The sequence below is a fragment of the Sminthopsis crassicaudata genome, chromosome 2, assembly GCF_048593235.1.
Source record: "Sminthopsis crassicaudata isolate SCR6 chromosome 2, ASM4859323v1, whole genome shotgun sequence".
Classification (NCBI taxonomy): domain Eukaryota; kingdom Metazoa; phylum Chordata; class Mammalia; order Dasyuromorphia; family Dasyuridae; genus Sminthopsis; species Sminthopsis crassicaudata.
In genome coordinates, this window is record NC_133618.1 from 148,737,529 (window position 1) to 148,756,562 (window position 19,034).

The window sequence follows — 19,034 nt, forward strand, 5'->3', positions numbered from 1 at the left end:
TGATGTTTAGTTTTGTCAGACTCACTTTACTCTAAGATCTTAAGAGGAAAACAGTAGTATCAAGAACTATACCTGTAGAGGGCCTGAACTCTGGAAAAGTATACTTGAAACAAGGATACTTACAGCAGGGTGTTTACTCGGTGTGACTGATGAGATAATGGTTCTCTAGTTCACATATACTTAAGTACTTAATATGATGATGTAATGGTTCTAGAGTTGGCATATGCTCAGTGTGCTGTAGTGATATAATTGTACTAAGGTATTTAAGGGCTGAGAGGACTGGAGACAGCTGGAGCTCAGATTCCAGACTCCAGAATAAAGACTCCAGACTCCATCTCTAACCATCCTCCCCTCCTGGTGACTCTTCTGCTAAGACCAAGGCCTGTCCAGAGATCCTCAAGAAAGCTAGCCTGGATATTACATCCACCCACCCCAGAAATTATATGCAAGCTTCTCATTTCTCACTTCTCTGACTTTTCCATCACATGTAGTACCTTCTCTCTTCTCAGCTTCCTTTTGTGTGTTGTCTTCCCATTAGATTGTAAGTCTCTTGAGGGTAGGAACTTTTTTCTTCTTTCTGTTTTTCCAATGTCTAGCACTATATGTCTTGTTCAAATGAAGTATTTAATAATTGAAATTAGAGTTGAGTAACATTTTAAAATTATATATGCCTTATAGAAATACACAAAGCAGAGGGTGGGACTATACTGGAGGGCAATTTATTGGGAATAAAAAAAAAGCAATCAAAGGATTGATATACATTAGGGAAGAACAATCAAACCATTTGACCAGACAGCATATTGATGATGCTTTCCAAATACAGACTACAAAATTATATAGGGGACAAGAAATAATCATGATGATGGAGCAAAGTTATTTCAAAATATGCTATTTTAATTCATGCAGATATCTATATACTGATAAATGCATAATCTAATTATTGATTTGCTGATAATTTCTGATCCAAATAATTTCAGAGCTGAAAGGAACCTCAGGGGCATTTAGTACAACCTATCTTTTTTTTTTCCTTTTTTTAAATAAAGCTTTTTATTTTTATTTTCAAGACATATACATAGATAATTTGACATTGATCCTTCAATGAAGGAGAAATCATTACTTTTTTGATGTTGGATAGCTCTCACTGGAAGAAGTATTTCCTTAAAAATGAGTTGAAATAATCTTCTCCATGCTCCCTTTAAAACCACTCCACCTTCATGTTTTATTGCTTCTAGTTCTGTTGTGACTTTTTTTGGTTTTGTTTTGTTTTTTGTTTTTGTTTTTGCAAAGCATAATAAGTCTTATCTTTCTATATAGCCTTTCAAGTAAAGGTTAGCATACCACATGTCTTGTATTCTCCATACTTGTGGGTTTTGTTTGGATTTTTTTGGTCTAGACTTCTTATATGTTTGCACAATTATGTATCTCCCAAGCCTGAAATTTATTCCCTCAGCTCTGCCTGTGAGTCACCCTAGTTTCTGTTAAATTTCATCTTGTGTGTCAACTTCTATGGGAAGTCATTCTTGATCTCCCTAGTTTTTACTGCTCTCTCCTTCCTCAATCATGTATATAATTGCATATAATATATACATGTATATAATATATATAATAACATATTCTATTCCCTACTGAAACCCATCCCATAACTGTAAGTTCCTTAAGAACCAAAAACCAAAACCAAAAGTTTTGATTTTATATCCTCATTTTCTTGAAGATAATAGGTGTTTCATATTTGTTGCATTGTACAATAGATTGTTGCATCGTACGATAGATTCTGAAAGCCTTAGAGAAGCATGGTACTAAAACTCTGATGCAGGCGTAGCCACCTTTAAGATTCCTTGTACCTTTGATATTCGTTGTTTGATCTTCGATTATAAGATCTGCCAAAACAGTTTGGGCTATCTGAGCTAGTTTGGGTTTTCAGCCCCCATTCTAATGATCTGAAATTCCTTTTTGGGGAGAGACAGAAGGAGATAACAACCGAGAATTCTTGTCTTATTTGCAATAATAAGAAAATTCCTGTCTCACTTACAACAATAGAGAATTCCTGTCTGAGTTACAAATATCTCCGGAACCTCTTGATAACATCTCTTGATAACATTGTTTTGATGACTCTAGTTATGTCTATAAGGAAGGTTGAAAAATGAAATCTTTGCATTTGGTATATACCAGCCAATGCCCGTCAACTGGCTTCCCCTTGCAGGCAGTCTGGTCTTCCTGAAGGCCAAATGCCTGTCTATCCCTTTGCTATCAATAAAGACTTTGTTTCCATACAGCATTGAGTAGCAAATTCATTTGCTACCGACCCTGCCCTTGGTTACTTTGGAGAAGGAAGGAGAGAGAGAAAAGGAACTGACCCATCTCGGTTTAGAACCTCAGTTTACTCCTCATCAACTCATTTGCCCTTTAGGTTTACTTCTCTGATGTGAAGTCCACAGTTATATCCTCACAAAAATCAGACTCTAACACACCTCCTTCCTAAAAGAATAACCTCTCAAATGTTCCTGGAAAGTGGGCTAATGGTGAAGTTTCGTCATCAGTTAAAAGCATACCTGATTTATAGGATAAAGTTTTTTCATTGTGCCCATCACTTCAGCAATGCTTGCCTGCTCCCTAACCTATTTCTTATCCATTAATCAAAAAGCATTTGTTAAGCACTTTTGTGTCAGGCACTCTGCTAAGCCCTGAAGATCAAAAAAAGGCAAAAATCTTTGCTTTCAATTGCTCACGTTGGAACAGGTGAGAGAAAATGTAAATGGATAATACCAGATACATACCTGTTATTAGGTAACACCAAAAACATACATGTAAATAATTATTGATATATACAGCTAAATATATATATATGCAAATGACCGGGTACAAGATGTATAAATGAGAATCTTGGGGGGGAGGGGACAAAAGTCGGAGGAAGAGGTAAAAGGGAGGAAAAAGTCTCTTCTAATTCCCTTCCTCTCTGCCCCGTCCTAACTACCTCAGGCGACAGGTCAATTAGTGATCTTTTATTAACTGGACCAGGCACAGTTATTAGCGCAGGGGAGACCAAGAAAAGCAAAAGCAAACGAGTCAGCCCAACGTTCAGTTCTCCTCCTACCATGCCTCTTCACCTCGGAGCGTCTGCACTGCCCAAACCAAGCACAAGCTGCCGCAACTCCTAGATCGTGTTCCCCATCCCCCACCTCCCGCAGCCCTTCCCCAAACAGCACAGCTGCTGACAAAGGAGCAGCGCAAGCCTGAGATGGGTTAGCACAGGAGCGCTCCTCCCGCTCGGAGGAAGGAGGGGAGCGCCTGGCTCGGGAACCGCAATAACCTCTCTGGGGCCCGCCCCCAGTTCTCCACCACTACCCAGTGGGCCACCAGGGACCAAAAGCACCGAACCGGAAGCGGCGGTGCCAGCAGGGGCTGCTGGTAATCGTAGTTCTACGCGCGGCTAAGCCGGCGCTTCCTTCCGGTCTGGAAACTGGTTTCTTTTGTGGGTCCTGGATCAGCGCAGGGCGGGCTTATTTACTACCCGGGGTCCCACAGCCGAGTGAAGGAAGCTGGTGCGTGGTGTGTGTGTCCTCGGGCCGAGGAGGGCTCCGTGCCGGACGGGGGCGGCCTTGGGAAGCTTAGGGGGCTGGGGACCAGAGACCGGCAGAAGCCCGCTTCCCTCCCTGGCCATGAATGGACCGGCTTGATCCCGCTTTCCCTCCCCAGCCGGAGTGCCGAGGTGAGTGCGGCGGCTCCGGCCAGTCTGTGATCCGGTCCCGTGTGTGAGACTGCGGGGATGGGAGCTCGGGATGGGGGAGGGAGAAAGTCTGGGTGTGTGTCTGTCTGTGTATACACGCATCTGACGTGTACCTGCACACATGTGCACATCTGATTGTGTGTGTGCATACACTAATTCTGTATCCATATGTGAAAACCCATCTAACTCTGTGCGTCTGTGTAAATACACCTGGTTGTGTGTGTATGTGTGTGCGTGTGTATGTGTGTATATGTTATGTGCGCGTGTGTGCATGTGTGTATGTGTATATGTGTGCATGTGTGTGCGTGTGTGCATTTGTGTATATGTATGTGCACGTGTGTATGTGCGTGTGTGTATGTTTGCATATGTGTGCGCGTGTACGCACGTGTGTATGTTTGCACATGTGTGCATGTGTATGTGTGTGCACGTGTATATGTGTGCATTTGTGTACATGTGTGTGCATGCGTATATGTGCACGTGTGTATGTTATGTGCATGTGTGTATGTGTGCATGTATGCGTATGTGTGTGTGGATGTGCATGTGTGTGCGTGTGTATATGTGTGTGCACGTGTGTGTATGTGTTGCGTGTATGTGTTTGTGTGTATGTGGGCACGCATGTGCATGTGTGCATATGTGCATGTGTATATGTGTGGATGTGTGTATATGTGTGTGCGTGTGTGTACACACTTAGCCCCACTGGATTCTGGAATTCTTTTTCCTCTCATTTGCAGACGGTGCCTCCCTTTCCCCCTGACGGTCCTCCTTATGCCGCTATCTCTGCGGAGGGAAGGCAATGGACGTTTCCTGTTCTGGGTCCATTAGCTGGTTCCCTACTGGAGAAACGGACAGTGGGATGGTCACGCTAAGGGGATGTTAGACAGCGGCAAGTCTGGCTGTTAAGGATGAAGGCAGAGGAGAAGTCTCCCGGGCAGTAGGGATTCGCTTGCGCCCACAGCAGAGCTTGGGGAGGAGTCTGCAGCTGAGACTGATGGCTGTGGAAGGATCCCCGTGAGAGGGAAGGTCCGAGAACATGGAGCAGTGGATGGCCATGGAGCATTTAACTCAGCTTCTGGAGGGGAAAGGTGAGGTTTGGTCAGACAGAAGGTAAATGTTTAGATAGAAAGGGGAAGGGAGGAAGCCATTCCTCATTATGGGAAAAGGGAAAACAGATGTCAAATAAAAGTACTCTGGCCAAAGGAGGGGGGAGGGGAAGATTTCCCAATCTTAAAAGTGTCATGAGATTAACAAATGAGAATAGCTGCGATTTCGACATATTCCGGCTCCTTCTCTCCAAACATCAGACTATTAAATATAGAACATTCCGCACTAAGCACTCTCTCGCAGGGCCCAGCCCGGTTTCCTGACTCTCCTTTAACCTTTCCCTCCAGTACTTTGGGCCTCCTTGTCACTGGATCACAGAAGCATAGGATCATAGATTTAGAGCTGAAAAGGACCTTAGAGACGATCAGTACCAACCATTAAGCCCTAAAGCCTGAGGTGAGAGTGGCACTCAGTTCTTCCTCATTACAAGTTCAGGGCCGTGTTTATGCACTATATCTGTCAGCGGGATTTTTATTAAGTACTGTTACATTTTCATTTTATCCTCAGAAGAACACTTTAAGGTAAAAGGGGCTTCAGTATTTGTTTTATAAGATTTGAAACTGATTCAGTGAAGTAAGTGTTATAGTACTTAGGGTGAAAGTTGCAGCATTATTTAGTGCCAGATAGAGCTAGCATATCATTTAGGGGCCTAATAAAGTCAGAATTTAGCAACCTTAAAAAATTACTGAGTCTGTCCTTGCCAGTTTTTAGATAGGGAATGAAGGTTTAAAGGCACTGAGTGACTTGCCAAAGGTCAGAGAGCCAGGTAATAAAAGAACCAGAAATAGAATCCCTAGGTTTCCACACCCCTCATATAGTATTCTTTGTACTGTTCCATGTAGCATTCTTTTCAGTGTTTTTTCATTGGGCAAGTTCTATATTTCTGTTAATTAAATTGTCATGGGTGTGACAACCTAGCTGCTTTCTCCAAAGAATTATTATACAATTCCTTAAGAAGACCAAGCAATAGAGATCCTCAAGTTCCCACCTGTGACCTTACCTGTATTCTGACTCTTAAGAGTACAGTTCTTTCACTTGGAATCTGCCATTAGGACAGAGGAGAGATCCTCAGCAACAGTGGTCATGCATTCTGTGACCTTTAATTTGGCAGGTTTATTCTGATCCCTTTTTGAATAAGTTCTTTCTTAGAATATGGGGATTCAGCCCAACTAGTGTGTGGAGTTTATAACCTGTTAAATATGAAAACTATAAGAAAGAATCAGGTACCCTCATGACTTTTTTTATCCCTCCAGCTCTATCTTCTCAGGACCCTGGCTTTTCTCAAGAGGGGAACCCAGAAGAGGAGCAAATGACAATTCTTTTCCTGAAAGCCAAGTCCCAGGTGAATTGGAGTTTTTTCCTTTCTAAAATGCCTAGATTGTTAATACAGTTACTCTTCTCTTGAAAACACCTTTCTTCAAGGAATTCTCATATAGACAATTGAGTGTCAGTTCTTCCCAGGAAAATAGGATCCATAAGAGTGAATGACTTCATAGAAAATGCTCCCCTCTTATTGAGTACTCTTCTTCTGTGTCCCTGTCTTCCCCCTTTAACACCCACTCATTCATTTAAAAATTTGTGTGGGTGTAATCATTAATATGTTAAAGTACACTGATAAATAGAAAGTAAAAGTAAGACATAGTACTCACTCTAAATATGCTGACAGTATTATCAATGATAACATAGTGACATATCAAAAGTATAAATGATATAAGGAAGTTAATAATGAGTGCAAGATAAGTAGCATATGTAAGTGGTGTTTTGGAGTTTATGAAAGAGTGAAATCAGTATAAGCTGAATTGATCAGGAAAGGTAAAGAAAGGAATAGGGTTTAAGGTGATCCTGAAGGTTTTGGATAAAAGGAGACATTGCAAACAGGAAGAACAATATGACAGAAACTCAGACAAAATTGATTATCATTCAAATATACCAGTAAAGATTAAGCTTGATATAAAGGAACTATTACTGAGAAGTAATAAGTAATAAATTTAAACATGTAGAATTGCAACATGATAGAAAGCTTTCAATGCCATCCAATTTAGATTGTATGCTGAAAGTTATTAGATAGCTTTAAGGATAAAATGTTCTAAACTGCTTAAGATCTAAATGAGAAGGAAGAGTCCAAAAACTTTAGAGTTGTCATTCCAGAAAACATATAAGCCTTCCTGTAAAAAAAGATGGATATGTTTGGGACTTGGAATACCCATTATAAATGGTGAAATAATCAAAATTTAACTCATGGGGACATGTTTTGACTACAGGTTTCTTCCTCAGATTCCTTCCCGAGATTTGTCTAGGTCTAGTCAGTCTTTTTCAAGAAGTCATGGATTATAGTTCATTTGATTGTTTAATGGAAATGAAATGTTTATGTTTTCCGGGATAAGGAAAAAACACCAGAAAACTTTTCACAATGGTAAAATGAGAGGCAACAGAAAGTGGTAGGAGCACTGGACTTGTATTCAAATCCTGCTACTAACACCAACAGGATGATTATGAGCAATTCTCTTAATCTTTTTTGAGTTTCATTAAGTCTTCGGGAAATCTTCCACACTGAGTTTTGAGATTTTAATGAGCTTACATATGTAAAGGACTTTGCAAACTTTTAAATACTATACAAATGTTAATAAGAGATAATGGAATTTCATGGCCTAAGTTCAGTGATCATTGATCCAGTTTAGGTTATCTTAAACATACTTCCACAATAACATAAAATCATTTTGCAAAGTCTTTGAACAACTCAATTTCTAGGTACTGTATATTTATTTCCTTTATCTCTGTTCCAATGGTTCATTTTTACTTTTTGCCCAGAAATAGATTGTTTTGATGATATCACACTATTTGAATGATTCTGAGATTTCATTAGTGAGGATACTACTTTCAGAAATGTAGATCACAGCCTGTCCATTGATATTTTCTCATCCTGTATGATTCTTGTCCAGGTCTTTCCACAATTCTCCACAGGGGATCCTTCTTTTGACATCGTGGATACCAATGGAGCAAGGGGGCTGGCTTTCCATTGGCTAGCTCTTAATCCTTTTCCTGACATGCATCTCTCTGATTTAATTACTTATGTCACTTAGCACTAGACAGACTAGATATCATGTCTTAGCACTAGATAGACTAGATATCATGTTTCCTAACATTGAATCTTAACACATACCTTTTATACATCAATGCTAAGTTAAAAATTAAAGCACTATTTTTTTTTTCTTTGAGAAAGTATAGAAAGTAAAGGCAATAGGATCCATTAAATTTAGTAGGTTGTTTGGTTTTGAATTTTAACTAGCTGTGTGTGTGTGTGTGTGTGTGTGTGTGTGTGTGTGTGTGTGTGTAAATGTATGTTTTGATCTCTTTATTCCACAGTTATTTCCATATATTTCCTAAACATATATCCCCTTATGAGGGAGTTCTCCTTTGCAACAAAGAAAGAGTTAAAGCCAATCAACATAAATGACCACAGCTGCCTATCTATTCAACATTTTACACTTCTTATCCTGATTATTCTCCTTAGCTACATGCCAGCTTTTCAGTATTGTAAAAAAATGTCATCGAGAAATAAAGACAGTATTCTCTGATGTGATCTTACCAAGATAGATGCAGTGGGAGTCATTGCCTTCCATTCAGGATTCCATACTTATGATGATTCAGGCTAGGTTTATATTAGTTTTTTTGGCTATTTCATTAGACTGTAGTCTTTTATCAAACTTGCACCTAAAATCTAAAATCACCTAAAATCCCTGGGACCTTTTTATATGATTTGCTTTCTAGTCAAACTCTCCTATTCTGTATTTGTTTAGGTGAATGGTATCAAATTCAAATAGAAATAGATCCTTGCAGACCATATATTGTTTTAGAAAATCATAAATTAACATTATATTGTATTTTTATTTGCTTTGTTAAACATTTCCCAATACATTTTAATTTAAAAGGTGAATTTGACACCTCTTATCTAGAGCATGAGAGATTGTAACTTGTCTGTGGGCACATAGCTAATAATATAGAAGTAGAACTTAAATTCAAGTTTTCCTGACTCTAAGGCTGACCCTCTATTCACTTTGCCATACTGCTGCTAACTTTACATTTATCACTTTTAAATTTCTGATTAGATTTCCCCCCCCCCCCCCCCATCATTCTAAACCACTGAAATCTTTCTGGATTGAAATTCTATTATCCAGTATATTCTCCACTCCTTTTCAGCTTTGTGTCATCTATAACTTTGATAAGCACACTGTCCAGCTTTTATCCAAATCATTGATAAAAATGTTGAACAAAATAGGACCAAGGACAGAGACCAAAGTCACTGCTAGACACCTTCATCCTGTTGATGAGTTTCCCCTAATTTCCACTCTTCAGGTGCTGGTAGTCATCCTGTCCCAAATCCATTTAGTTGAACTATCATTCAATCCAGTCTGCACTTTATGGACAAGGATTTCATGTAATAATGGCCCATGCCTTGCTGAAATATCTGTATCTAACAAACCCTATAAAAACTATAAATGAAGTAATGACTTAATAATGAACCTCTGCCAATTCCTCAGAATTTGTTCTTCTGGTTCTTGCTCTAAGACTTTTGCAGAAGTTGACATGTAGTTCATTGGCTTATAGATTGAAAAATTGTCTGATTACTCTTTTTGAAAATTAAGCAAAATTTGGGGGTGTACAGAGCAGCTAAGTGGCATAGTGGATAGAGCATTGGCTAAGATGAATTCAAATCCAACCTCAGACACTTGACACTTATTAGCTGTGTGACCCTGGGCAAGTCACTTAACCCAGATTGCCTCTCCAAAAAAATGAATGATTTCATAGTGTCTAATCATGTGATAATTTTCCTATTCTCCAGCTTTGCTTTTATAAAGATTATTGATACCAATCATATCTATAAATTCTTTCAAGTCTCTGAGAAGTATCTCTTTTACTTGTGCTTAGTGGTTGAACTCACCGAGATCAACCAATTGCTTTTTTGTTATTTCTTCATTTAATTAAGTTTCACTTTCCTTTTAGGCCACTTTTGTTTTATCCTCAGATCAGTTTTCTCCTTGGTAGAAGTAAATTGGAATTAAATATTTATGTATCCTTGCTGTTGTCTGTGACCCTTGTCTTTATCCTTCTAAGCAGATATCCTGGGCTCTCTTATTCAGACTTTGGCTCCCAATAAAGCTTTTAAAAAGCTCTTTTTGTTGTCTTGAAGATTTTTCTCTTAGTTTTTTTTTTTTATATTCTTTAGTCTTCTTGATCCTATTTTTAAAAATTTTATTTATTTCATTAAATATTTCCCAATTATACATGTAAAAGATTTTAAACATTCAATTTTTTTAAATTTTGAGTTCCATATTCTCTTCTTCCCTTCTACCCTTTCCTTACCATTGAAAAAGCAAATAATAATTTAATGATTATACATGTGAAGTCACAAAAAACATTTCCATATTAGTCATGTTGCAGAAGAAAACACACACACACAAATTAATAAATAAAGACAGTTTTTAAAAAGTATGCTTCAGTCTGTACTCAGAATTCGTAAGTTCTCTTTTTGTAGGTGGATAGCATGTTTCATCTTGAGTCTTTTAGACTTATCTTGGATGATTGCCCAACACTATTCTTGCAATACTGTGTCACTATTTTCTATTTATAGTCTCTGTTTTTTCCATCATGTGTTTTACATATTTTTATAGTTTTAAATTAATTGATGAGATGTCTTTGTAATTAAATTAATCTCCATATTCATCTTTCTCATTTTCTTCACCAGAATCATTTGTATTTTCATTTTCAGAATTTAGTTCTTAAAAGTATCATGTCTCTTGAGCCAGCTTCCCTTATAAAATTCAAAGCCACAGGATCCTATCCAAACTTTCCCTGAACTCTGAAATACATTCTTCAGAAATCTAGGCTAAAGGTCAGACTATGGCTAGTATTCCCTTTCTTAATTACCATGATCTCTCTAAGGTAGCATGGCTATTTCTTCCCAAAGTTCCTGTCATTTCCCCCACAATTCCTTCCCTTTTTGTTAGAATCATACCCAAAATATCAGTGGTTGTAAACATTTTCAGAAGTCCTGCATATCCCATCTGCCTATTCTGTTACTCCAACTTCACAAATCATCTATAGGCCACGAATGGAGTAGGCTTATTGGGTAAGCAGAAACATGTTTGGTGTTTTAGGAATCGGTGGCCTTCAAGGATGTGGCTGTGGACTTCACCCAAGAGGAGTGGGGGCAACTGGATCCTGCTCAGAGGGACCTGTACAGGGATGTGATGCTGGAGAACTATGGAAACCTGGTCTCACTAGGTAAGGATGTCTTCTCTCCATACTCAGACTCTGTCAAATGGAACATCATTTCTGCTTCCCTGATTTTTATAAAGGTACTTAGCCAAGTTTAACCAGGGGCTCAGTGATTTATAATCTCTTTAGGGCCCAGAGACAGGGTATTTATGGTCCCTGATTCCAGATGAAATGTCTGCTGTTTTTAGAATGAAAAGTAGGTCTTCATTGTGCTATCCCAGATGTTTCAACCACCTTAACTTTTAAAGGACTTCCTATCACCCTTGGACCCTTCAGATATTATCTTTTCTGTCAATCACCTCGCATCAAGGGGCCAGAATTTGTCTGTATAATTGCCTTTGTCCCCAGCACAAACAAGTCCTATTTCTTTTTCCCTGAACAGGGTTTCCAGTTTCTAAGCCATATGTGATCTCCCAGCTAGAACAAGGGGAAGAACCTTGGGTAGTAGAAAGAGAAGTCTCAAGAGGCATCTGCCTAGGTGAGTGAGTAAAAATTAAATAGATGAATTACAAGTAACATTTCATTGGTCTTTCAGGGAAGGTGAACTGTTCAGCTGTTATTCAGGAGCCATCCTCAAAATCCTGAAACCAGGAATAATCTGAGGCTATTTAGTATAAGCATTTTTAAATATTTTGTTTTTTCCTTAACGTTGATAATTCCCTTCTTAATCAGAGCAAGATGTGTCTTTATTAAAGCAAATCATTTAATCTGTAGTGGATTTCATCTGACTCTGGGAACTCCATTCCATTTGGGATAACAGGGAGTTCCCTAGTCTAGATATGATCAGGAAGCAAGATCAGGAAGTGTGGAGCTATAAAAAGGGAATAATAAGCAAAGGGCAATCAAACAGTTTGGGGTGAACATCATCAGATGATTACAAGGCCAAAGTTAACTGTGATCAGTTGATTTAAGTCTTAGAGGCTTTTTCCCCCCCCTTAGGCAACTTAAGACTTTATTTTGATTCTGTTCCCTAATACAGAATTCAGGGAATGAACAATAGAAAAATTAAAGAGAAGACCTTGAAGAGGTCTCTTGAAGAGGTTATCAGTAGTCCAGACAAGGAGTAACAAGGGCCTATATATTAAGATGGTAGCAGTGACAGAGGATAGGAGGTAGAAATTTTTGCAATGGGTGATAGCTTCATTGGAAGAGATAAGGGAAAGGAAATAGAGAGATAACATCAAGGTTTTGACTGGGAAAACTTAACAGATGGTAGTTTCCATGACAGAAATAGTAGTCAAAAGGAGGGGAGATGTTCAAGGGAAAATACAATGAGCCTAGTTTTAGACATGTATTTGAGGGGGCAGTGGGATGTGCAGGGGAGTCTGTCTTATAGGTAATTGAAGATGTAGGCCTAGAACTCAGAGCTCTAGGACTGGAACTACAAATTTAAAAGTCAGATACACAATAATATTCTACAGAAATATAATGCTGTTGGTGCATCATGATGTAATCACCCCCTGAGTACTTAGAAGCTATGCCATCAAAATGCTGGCAGCTAGAAAGACTCTAGTGCTGCTGACTGTGTGCTGCCTAAAGACCAGCTTAGTCAAGTCTGGAGAGACTTATCACTTGGAGATTGACTATTCTAGGTGATGATTTCTTTGACCATGACAATCCCTGAAACAATGTTCTTCTCAAAGACTCATAGATCTGAAATCTCATCACTTTGAATGTTTCCTCCAGTTATGAAAATTGGATCCCATCCATGCTTGCTTATCCTGTGCAGTTCTTGCCCATTCTAAGTTCATCCCACAGATTTTAGCCAGTGTGCCAAAGGTCTTCCTCGATTTCTATGGATATTTTGAAGATAATAGTGCACTTGTGCTATCCACATGTCATTCTTCTTCCTTGCCACATGGCTGACCTTTTTCTTGTATACATTACCTGATACATAATTGTGTTCTTTGAAGTTCCTAATTTGTTATAAACAGCAGCCTGTTCATATGTTCCATGTACCTTTGAATTGCTCTCTATATAATACTCATTTTTAGATCTTCATCAACTATTGTATTCCATATCTCACAGTTACATAATACTGAAAGAATATTAGTAGTTTTAAATAGTCATTTGTTTCTGGAAGAATCGTCGGGTCATTGAAAGAAATCTGCACTGTTCTGAAGGCAATTCAGTCCATTCTTCCTATTTTAATTATGGACCTGAGTTGTCCCAGCTATATGTGTTGATATACATTATAGTGCATATAGATGACACAGTAGATAGAATGTTGGGCTTCATGTCAGGAAGACCTTACATTCAAATTCAGTCTTAGACATTAGTTATATAACCTTATGCAAGCCACTGTCAAAACAATTTAGACTGGTTAAAAAAAACAGATTGATCAATGGAACTGATTAGGTCTACAAACGTACTGTAGTAAATGAATATAGTAGCACGGAGTTCTGATAAATACAAAGACCCAGTTACAAAGATAATGGCTCACTATTTGACAAATACTGTGGGAAACTCTGGAAAACAATTTCAGAAATCAAAAAGGGATCAACAGTTTATGCCATATCATAGGGTAACCACCAAATGATGCATGGTTTACATTTAAAGGGTGACATCAGAAATCATTAGAAGAGCAAATAAATTATCTTTCAAATCTTTGGATAGGGGCAGGCAATTCATGACCAGGCATAGGAACTTCATAGAAGATAATATGAACAATTGTACGCATATAAGATTTGAAAATGTTTGTGTCTCCACACAAAAATTCAGTATAATTAAAATTGGAAGGGAAATAGGCTACTGTTAAACAAAAAAATTTTTCTAGTAAGTTTATCCAGTAAAGTTTTTATATCTAAGATATATAAGAAATGGTCATATGTGTGTGTGTGTATATGTATGTGTATATATATATATATATATATATATATATATATATACACATATATATATGGTGTCATATATGTACTATGCATATAGACATACACATATGTACTATACATTACTGCATGTATATGTGTTATATATGTATTGTGTTTAGCATATGTACTATATTGTATGGTATATAGTGTATATATAGTAGAGAATAAAATAAGTTGTGTGTGTATGTATGCATACATATGCAGACCTATACTACAAAGTAAATACAAGGTAGTTAGGGAAGACACAGGCCCAATTAATTGAGGGAATCAGAAGGAGTAGAATTCTGAGTTGTAGGTGAAGAAAGTAAATGGCCTACCAAAAGTAAGGAACAGAAAGAGGTTAATTTGGCTGTACTGTAGAAAGAGGGGAAAAACAGAGTAATGAGGCTCAAATGATAGGTTTGGGTCAAATGTAAGGGGCTTTAAAAGCCAAATAGAGGCATTTATATTTCATCTTAGAGGCAATTGGAAGCCATTTAAGCCACTGCTCAAGTTTGTTGTACAAGATAGTAGCATGTTCTATTCTGCACTTAAGGAAAAGCACTGTTAGCAATGTGGAAAACAAATTGAGATTGAAGTATGGAAACATTTGATCCTGAAAAACCAATTAAAAGGTCATTGCAAGAGTCTAAGCAAGAGGTGATGACCTGAACCAAGCTGTAGAAAGCCATCTATAGAGAGAAGGAACGGTCAGGTATGACAGAGGTAAATGTAGAAACATTAAGATCTGGCAGCTGATTGAGTATTATATGTGAGAGAATGAAGACTTGAAGATAACACTAAAGTTATGAACCTAAAACTCTGGGAGAATGGTGATTTCTTTAGTAGAAATTGGGAATTTTGGAATGGGATGGATTTGAAATAATGATTTCTATTTTGTATATGTTGGGTTTCAGATGAGGAATGTTAATCTAGCAGTAATATTCAAGAGAGATTTAAAGTGGAAGAGGTAGAGAAACAAATTAGAAATCTATTACAGTCTAGGCATAAGTAGTGGTGGGCTGGATCCTGATATACTCTGTTTAGTTTGGTTTCATGCTTACCATTCTGACCTTGTAATCCTTCCTGATGGGTTCTCCTCATCTGGGCTTAATTTTTACACTATTGTTCTTTTACTTCTTTTCTCTTGATATTTCCTAATTCCTTCATAGATAACAAGACACTATTTGTGAGCTCTCAAAGTAATATATATACACATTATTTTCAGTTTTGTCACAATATCCTGAGTACAAGGAACAAGAGACATTTGATTTGTTTATTTCTTTCAGACTTGGGAACCAGGATAGAAATCAAGGAAACTGCAAAACAGGATGTCTCTGAAGGAGGATTGTCTCAGGAAATGATCATACAAAGATTCACAAAAGATAATCTTTGGAATTCTAAATCAAGTGATTCCTGGGAACATGAAAGTTGGTTACAGGAGCAGCATAGAAGCCAGGAAACACATTTAAGGGAAGTGGCAATCAACCACAAACAATCTCCAATCTGGGGAAAAGACCATGCTCGTAATGAACTTGGAAAAAGTTTTGATTTAAGTTCGATCTTTGTTGCACAACACAAAGTTCCTATGAGAGAAAAATCCTATAAATATGATGCAAATGGAAATAACTTCCGACAAAATCCACTTACAATTGGCCATCAGAGAATTGATTTGCGGAACAAACCTTGTAAATGTAATGAATGTGGAAAAGCCTTCCGTTATCACTCAGAACTTACCCGACATAGGAGAACTCATACTGGAGAGAAACCCTATGAATGTAATGAGTGTGGGAGAGGTTTCAGTCAAAGCTCATCCCTTACTCTACATCTGAGATTTCACACTGGAGAGAAACCCCATAAATGTAATGAATGTGGGAAAGCATTCAGGCACACCTCGTCCCTTGTCAAACATCAAAGAAGTCATACTGGAGAAAAACCTTACGTGTGCAATGAGTGTGGAAAGGCCTTCAGCCGAAGCACACACCTTACTGAACATCAGAGAATCCATACTGGAGAGAAACCTTATAAATGTAATGAATGTGGAAAAACCTTCAGCCGGAGTACACACCTTACTGAACATCAGACAATTCATACTAGAGAGAAGCCTTATAAATGCAATGAATGTGGGCAGGCCTTTAGTCACACCTCCTCCCTTGTTAAACATCAGAGAATTCATACTGGTGAAAAACCCTATGAATGTAATGAATGTGGGAAAGCTTTTAGTCGAAGAACACATCTTACTCAACATCAGACAATTCATACCGGGGAGAAACCCCATGAATGTAACGAATGTGGAAAAGCCTTCAGTCACATATTGTTCCTCACAAAACATCGGAAAATTCATACTGAAGAGAAACCTTATGAATGTGATGAATGTGGGAAAGCCTTCAGTCATACTTCATCCCTTATTAAGCATCAGAGAACTCATACTGGAGAGAAACCCTATAAATGCAATGAATGTGGGAAAGCCTTCAGTCACACATCTTCCCTTAATAAACATCAAAGAACTCATACTGGAGAAAAACCCTATGAATGTAATGAATGTGGAAAGGCTTTCAGTCAGAGCTCATCTCTTGCACTACACCAGAGTTGTCATACTGGAGAGAGACCCTATACATGCAGTGAATGTGGGAAAGCCTTCAGTCATACCGCATCTCTCATTAAGCATCAAAGAACTCATACTGGAGAAAAACCCTATGAATGTAATCAGTGTGGGAAAGCCTTCAGCCAGAGTTCATCCCTTATTAAACACCAGAGAACTCATACTGGGGAGAAACCATATGGATGTAATGAATGTGGAAAAGCCTTCAGCCAGAGTTCATCCCTTTTTAAACATCAGAGAACTCATAGAATCATAAAATATTAACATTGGAAGAGACCTCCTTGGTCGTGTAGTCTGCTCCCTTCAGGGTCACCCAGCTGATAAATGGCAGAGCTAGGACTAAAAGCTAAGTTCCTGACTCCCAAGCCTTTGCTCTTTCCATTGTCTCACACTGCCTCTACCTTATACTATATAAAAATGTCATGAATTAAAATATATGGTAATAGCAGCTCACATTTATATAGCATTAAAGATTTGCAATTGTTTTCTTAATAACCCTGTGAAGTAGGTAGTAAAGTATTATCCCCATGAAACAGACTCAGAGGCTAAGTGTCTTATCCGAAATCACACAGGTAATGAGTATTAGACCCAAATATTGAATCCTAGTCCCCTTAACATCTAAGTCCAGTGAACTTTCCAATACCCATTCCATGTATGTAAAATAATCTTTAGTGTCATGGTCCCTTGTTGTGGTTGAGACAAAGGGAATGGATCAGAAGATTCTGCCAAGAATGTAGGGTATGCTGACCTTGTGTCACAGACTCATCAGAGCCACCTCGTTCTGTGTCCAACAGCATGGCTTGGCATATAAAACTTGTCAGAGGGACAGTCACAGCACAAGGAAACCCATAAACACAACATCTGAGAGCACTTGCTCCATTTGTGTTTATTGTGATTAAGCAAGATCCTATTCACCTTTCTCTTAGAGTTCATTCCCTCCTAACAACATTAGCCCTGCACTTGTGGTATTAATTACTGGGACGAATCTTCAGACACAAAATGAGAGTCTGTCAATTCTCCTCTTATGTGTGTTGGCTGCAGACATTGTCAGCATGCCGGAAAACCCCCTTAGCTTTTCTGCTTTCACAGACTAAATTGAAGCCCTTCTTTGCTATGCCATCCTTAAACCACTTCAATCCTTACTACATATTGGGGAATTCAGAAGGGGAGCATTATTAGCAATGGCTACAGAACAACCCTGGGCATAATTTATCCTTATATATCAGAATAATCCCACTGGATAGTAGATGTGAAAATGCAGAAAATATCTCTTGTGCTTAACCATAGTTACTCCTCTGCTCAAAAACCTTCAGTGGTTCCCCATTGGCCTTCAGAGATAAAGTCTAACCTCATCTTACTATTAATTTACTCCTAGCTTCAGCCCTTCTGCTTTGCTTATTTCCCACTGATTCACCTTTTATTGAGTTCTGTTTCTCAGTGCTAATACTATGGAATGCTTTTCCCATCACTTCTACAAAAATCAGTTCAAATTCCACTTCTCTAAAAGACTTTCTTGACCTCCTAAATTGAGTGATTTCCCTCTACTGTCAACTCTTAGAAGATTTATTGTATAAATTATTTGATAATCATGTACTTTCTTGTGGTGTCTTGTTGACTTGAACTGTTATTTAAATACTTAAATGTTATTTAATTTTTCACACATGAAGTTCCTTGACATCTGGGACTGTCTTATGTGTCTTTGTAGCCCATATAGCACTTAGCACAGTGCCTTGCACATAATAGGTGCTCAGTACAACTTTATTGATTTGGCATCCAAATTTTATGAAAATAAAATAACATGGTTTGCATCCATTTTCTTATTCTACTTAAAAATGACTAGACTTCCATTGTAATGTGTTTAGGTTTTTTTGTGTTTGTTTATGTTTTTGTTTTTTTTCCTGTCTAACCATACTAAAAAGAATATGGAAGATTTCTCCTGAAGGAAGCCTCTAGGCTATAGTTCATCTAAAGAACCTAAAAATTCTTCTAAAAACTTCTAAAGATAATATAAAACTAGGAATGGGGGAAATATTTCTGTTTGAAGCAATAAAGAAAATATGAGGATCTTGGAATAGGATTGAGTAGCATACTACAAATCAATCTTTTGAAGAACAAATTGGTTATTCTTTGTTTTTTAAGCAATTTTTCATTAATAGCCCAAAGCATTTTTATTTAATATTACCATAAAATTCCTGATTTAATTCCCTGTTTCGTTAGTATTGGGATAATTAACTTATACAATCCTTTAGAAAAAGAACCATATCTTAACAGTTATTGAACAATTCTGAGCTCCATTATAGGAATTTGATAAATGCTTATTGAAAGATAGCAATACTATAAAAATATTTTAGTCTAAGGAACCTTTTTTGGAGATAGTTTTTTTAGAAATCTCCTTTAGTAGACGTGTCTAATCACCTATACTGTACATCTGAAAAGAAGGCAGACAATTCCAGTTGACCTAGCCAAAAATTTGTGAAAGGAT

The 19,034-nt window shown here is 37.8% G+C and overlaps 1 protein-coding gene across 3 annotated transcripts; it reads left to right on the forward strand.

Annotated features, from left to right (window-relative positions):
* Positions 1 to 3,438: 3,438 nt before the first annotated feature.
* LOC141555063 (uncharacterized) lies at positions 3,439 to 18,364 on the forward strand. 3 transcript variants are annotated; one of them, XM_074287640.1, is made up of 7 exons: positions 3,439 to 3,706; positions 4,456 to 4,806; positions 5,113 to 5,221; positions 6,079 to 6,167; positions 10,981 to 11,107; positions 11,484 to 11,579; positions 15,240 to 18,364. In XM_074287640.1, exons 4-7 carry the CDS (start codon positions 6,135 to 6,137, stop codon positions 16,814 to 16,816), a joined length of 1,833 nt encoding a protein of 610 aa, XP_074143741.1. In that variant the 5' UTR covers positions 3,439 to 3,706; positions 4,456 to 4,806; positions 5,113 to 5,221; positions 6,079 to 6,134; the 3' UTR covers positions 16,817 to 18,364. The 3 variants fall into 3 exon arrangements, with proteins under 3 accessions (XP_074143741.1, XP_074143740.1, XP_074143742.1); XM_074287639.1 differs by lacking the exon at positions 5,113 to 5,221; XM_074287641.1 differs by lacking the exons at positions 5,113 to 5,221; positions 6,079 to 6,167.
* The last annotated feature ends 670 nt before the right edge of the window (positions 18,365 to 19,034 follow it).

What these genes read in the sequence shown, in the direction of transcription:
- LOC141555063 (XM_074287639.1), top strand. Translation starts at nt 4,755, where the DNA reads ATGGAGCAGTGGATGGCCATGGAGCATTTAACTCAGCTTCTGGAGGGG. An exon ending in TCAGCTTCTGGAGGGGAAAG is followed by an intron (nt 4,807 to 6,078) that starts GTGAGGTTTGGT and finishes TTATCCCTCCAG; the next exon opens with CTCTATCTTCTCAGGACCCT. An exon ending in TGGAAACCTGGTCTCACTAG is followed by an intron (nt 11,108 to 11,483) that starts GTAAGGATGTCT and finishes TTCCCTGAACAG; the next exon opens with GGTTTCCAGTTTCTAAGCCA.